A 5232-nucleotide genomic window follows, 5' to 3' on the forward strand; every position below is an offset into this window, starting at 1 on the left:
GAACATTTTTCGTCGCATCGCCAGTCAGAATCAGACCGCGACCAACCGCGACTCCGCGAGAGCATTTGAGAACGACCTCGCTCGCGGAGGTTGGGAACTCGCGGAAGTGTTTGGTCGGGTGTGTTTGCTTTTATGTCGTACGGATCCGAACATCGTTGATATTTGATCGAATATTTTTAGCCTTACCGAAGGTAATACATATATTAACGAGTTTGACGATTGCAGGATGAGCCGGACGATGGATGAGAAGGAGGAACTGGTAAAGAAGGCCTTATTTAGTTTTGTTAGGAAGCAGGTACCCACCGCTCAATTGAGGTATAGAGCCATCTTTTTCATCTCTATAATTATTTTCATTAATCTGGTTTAATCAGGTTGTTTTCCTTTTAACAGTTGATACAAATATCATTCAAAGCTGCGTTTCATTTCATGATAGACATGATGTTCATTTATTCTTGTTATTTATCGAACAAGAATAAATGATGCATCATATGTAAAACAGAATGTAGCTCTAGCTTTTAACATTCAATGAATCACTGTGTCTCGTAAAAGGAAAACAGTCATAATTACATTTGTAATACAATAACATTCTATGTAATAATAATTATTGTTTTTATTACACCGGATTTGAATAAACCACCACTGCTTTGTAAATGTCTATATAATTTTGATTTTTCTCCAATAAATGTTTTATTATGATGGGGACATTAATAGATATTCTCTTGTTTTAGTTTAATAGATGACATTGTGCTCAGTTATGTAGTGAGTATGGTAGAAGAAAGTGCATTGGAAGAAAATTTAGATGTGGATGGACTATGCGAAATGGTATCTGCCTGCCTTCCTGAGTTTTCTACTATCGAGAAAGAGGCTGTGTCGAAATGGTTGCTCGATGTAGAAAGTAAGTTGAAGCAGGAGAGTAAGGAGAATGAAAATTGCCAGTCCCATAGTGATCCGCTGAATCACATCAGTCTGGCTGCTTTACTGCCGGCCGGTACACAAAGAATGCGAGTCCATCATCTCTCGGAAACGAGTGACGCTGGAAGCGATTCCAGTGGAGAATACTTTTCAGAAGTAAGATAAACACCGGACGTGGACATGTACGAGATGTGTTTTCTATTATAAGCATCTATTATAACTTTTTTTAGGAATCTTCTTGGCATCAGGTGGCTCTACTGCAAGAGATGTTTCCGGCGGCAAGTCCTGCCGAAGCGAGGCATTGTTTAGCAGTGGCTGGAGGCGATATAGCGAAAGCCGCGCAACTCGCATTACATCGTCAGGAAGCGGGTCAAAGCATCGTGAGCAATCTCACGTTTCTAACGGTGAGATTTCGTAGCGACGTTGCTTAATTATATAAAAGCGATATGATTTAAATGGCGGATTAAAAATCATTTATTTCAGCCCAACGGTCGTAATAAGGCAAGATTGAACGATGAGGAGTTGAAGTCTCGTATTATCGCACGATATAGTTATGTTGATAGGGACGACGATTGTCGCGAACACCGTCCAGTCGCGCCGAAAACAGAGCCTAAGAAGTTGGTACGGTATCTTGACAATAAGATCGTAAGTGTAAAGGGTGAACGCTATACGGAAGTACGAAGGGGTGGCGAGGATGAGGATAACGAAGGTGGTAGGAAGAGAGGCCATTGCCGCCCGTAACCAGTCCCTTTGCCTCCACCCCCTGATCCACCCCCTTGGAGGCATCTAAGAGATTTTCGATTAAATCTTTAACTTAGATCATTTCCATCTTATCCGTATATAAAAGTATAGACAAAATATTGAATTTAAAAACGTTTACATTTCTGTTGACGTTTCATTTTCATATGCATCCTGCACAATTCTTTTTCGTGTAACATTAATTTATCACATTACATAGCAATAGTCAATTTTTTACTCGTTTGAATTTATTCACAAAGATAATCTTTAATATTTTATTTCGTAATGCAAATTATATCTTTATTGAGCGTGCAATGGCCGTTTTAAGCAAATATTCGTATTTATAGTTTAAATATATGAAGTTATACAAATACATTAGTGAGACACCTATTAACATCAAGAAATACTTACTAAAGACTTATGAGGAAGAACTTATTTTGTGTATGATAAATTGATTACAATCAATTATTTAACGTTAAGACGTTTTATGGCTTCCACAATCAAATATTCTTTTAAGCTTTATCAACACACGCAATGCTAGAAATCAGCACGAGAAAGAATTAACAAATCACATTTGAACAGTACGGTCACATAACTATAATGCGATTGATCAATTCTTTCTCCATCCGAGATCTTGGATCGATTTCTAGCATCTTGGACATAAGAATTTGTCCGACTCGTTAGTAATTTTACATAGTAAGATAGAATTATAAAAGAGATACATATATTTGATTTAGATGATTATTTGTGAATTGTTATGTAAAAAAATACATAAATGTTTTATTATTTAAATAAGCTGGCTATTGTAAACTCGGCATTTGACTTAATATTCATTCCTCTTATTTTATTCTGATAATAGTTCTGTTATATTTTTCAAGTTTATTTATTTTATATAGATATAAGAATACTTTTTTTATATAGAATGATTCTTCAGAAACAGAACATCTGAATATCTTGATCAAAGATTTAATTTTTCTTCTCGTAATTGCCATACAAGTTGTATATAGTAATTTTGTGTATTTACTTGTATTTACTTGTATTAAATATTAAGAATAGTCCTGTACAATCATGTTTTACTTATTTTCCGAATTTTTTCAAATCTATGTATCATATATTTTATATGTATTTAATTGCCTCTGTTTCTGATGGAACACTGTATATAAATAGCGCTAAATAGAATTATTTAATTGCATTATTACTTTGTAAGTGTGCGAAGAATTTTTAATATTTCATTGTATACTTTTAATGTTGCGATTACTTTATTTGTTATACAAATCATGTGAAAAACGTTGTTTTTTTTTCTTACATTTACATTAAAAGTAGATGAACGTGAACGAGAAGTGATTTATGAAAATATACCTGAAATGTATTTAATCAAATAGCAACATTGTCATGTAGTAAACTGAATTCTTTTTCAACTGCACTAGGAAAATGTACTATATATATTAGACGATAAAGCAAGAATTTTTATCCTTTTATTCAAGTGTCCAGAAATAATTGTTTGACAATTTAGTAAGAGTCAATATTATCTTAGTGACATAAGAACAGATTGCTGCGAACGCGCGAAAATGTACGTGTAATTATCGTTTATCGAATAATCAAAATCGGGGAAGGATATAAATTGTAAAAATTATTTGATAGGTGCATCTATAGCACCACGTATCTGTCAAATGAAAGCATTGATATTGTTAAACACAATTACAAAATATTGTAGATTTTAAATAATATATTGTAGTATACGTACTTAGATGAACACACACGAAAATATTCGCTAGAAAATATTCATTCTCTAGGGATAAAAAGTCTGCTTGAAAGCCGCCATACAATTTGCCAGTATTATTATCCTATTATTGTCGCTGTCGCAGACTTTGAAATGTAGCGCAAATATAATCATTGAAGCGTTAGGAAGTCATGTATAGAATATAAACTCTAGACTTATTTCAGAATTCGTTATCTTAATGATGTTCGCATAGATATACGAAAATTGTGATTGTTTCCGAACGTTGTAACTGCGAAACACAGTTTAAATTTAAATCAAATGTTTATTTGTTCTGTATTGAATTTTTTTAGCTTTAATATTACAAACATCTTTTATGATTCAAGGAAGCGATTTATATTATATTTGCTTGTCAACATTGCAGGGAAACGTAAAAGTAATTTATAAAATTATTTACTTCACAGATTATCAGTTCGATAATTTCTAATTCTTCTTTTATCTTTAATTGCTGTTCTGCGTAATTGATCTTTTCAATGATAGTTGAACTACGTAAATATATGAATGTAATGCAATACATGTCTTAAAATGAGCGGATTCTTGCCATAGATAATTATAAATATATACGAACATGCTATTATTAAATTGTGTATTCACCGTGGATACATATTTGCTGAAAACTAAATGTATTTCATCGCCGATTAAATCTGAATTATACCGATACTATCAATAGATTTTGAGAATGATTGTTAAAAGGAAAAAAAATTGCTAAAAGAATACAGTGAAAAAAAAATAGAAATGATAAAATGAATTACTTTAGTTTTAAGTAAATTTTCCACGAATCCTACGTTGCATATAAGCACTGTGGCTATTAATTTTTAACTCGTTATAGATGTGAACTTTTCAAATTGTGTGAAAGTAAGATGTAATGATTGTAATTATAATATATTATACTTGCCTTTTAATATATTCTAATCACATGTCTAGATCACAATTAAAAATGTTAATACAACATGAATTCTTTCTCTTTGTCAATTGATTGCCAGCGATTATATGTAAAGATTATATGTAATTTTTGAGAATATTTGTATTTTTATGACTTTCTGGATCGAAAGAAAAATAGCGATTGTGACGATTATATAAAAGTATGAAATTAGGACGTTATATTCTGCAGTATAGAATTTTGAGGCTTTCAGTATGTTCAACAAAAAAATCAAAATGTTTTCTTTTTAAGTTGTATGTACAGTCACACAATGTACATCATATCTTTTAATCTTTTGCATTGTATGCAAAGAAATTTTATATTCGAAATTTAATTTTCATATATTGGATTCATTATTTTTTCGCGTAATTTGTTAGTTAACGAAAACAATATAAATATTTACCTAATATCAGTACCTATTTTAAAGACTTAAATAACTATGTGGCGTTCACATTTTTTTCATTTAATAATAAATTCGATCATCATAAATGTTTCTATTTTTCAGTGCACATTCTTCACAGAACATTCTGATATTTGCGATTAAACATTGGAGTATTATTACGCTTATAATTGCTAGGCTTTCATATATAATAAGTATAATATAGTTTCGACAAGTATTGATCAATATTTGATGTATAAAATTTGAACATTGTATTTCCTTTCAGGCAATTGTGGAAAGTAATCAAATTACGATGATCAATAAATCTCATAAATATCGAAATATAACATTTTATATATATATATATACACACACACACGCGCGCGCGCGCGCGCGCGCGCGCATATATATATATATGTATATATATATATACATGTGTATATATACCACCCACCCACCCATACACCACCCACACACACACATATATATATATATATAATAAATATA

The 5232-nt window shown here is 31.5% G+C and overlaps 1 protein-coding gene across 1 annotated transcript; it reads left to right on the forward strand.

Annotated features, from left to right (window-relative positions):
- The first annotated feature begins 226 nt into the window (after positions 1-226).
- LOC105620108 (CUE domain-containing protein 2) lies at positions 227-1653 on the forward strand. Its single transcript, XM_012201615.1, has 4 exons — positions 227-315; positions 729-1068; positions 1143-1316; positions 1396-1653. The coding sequence occupies exons 1-4, from the start codon at positions 227-229 to the stop codon at positions 1651-1653; spliced, it is 861 nt and encodes a 286-aa protein (XP_012057005.1).
- The last annotated feature ends 3579 nt before the right edge of the window (positions 1654-5232 follow it).

This window comes from Atta cephalotes (assembly GCF_000143395.1).
Source record: "Atta cephalotes unplaced genomic scaffold scaffold00024, whole genome shotgun sequence".
Lineage (NCBI taxonomy): Eukaryota > Metazoa > Arthropoda > Insecta > Hymenoptera > Formicidae > Atta > Atta cephalotes.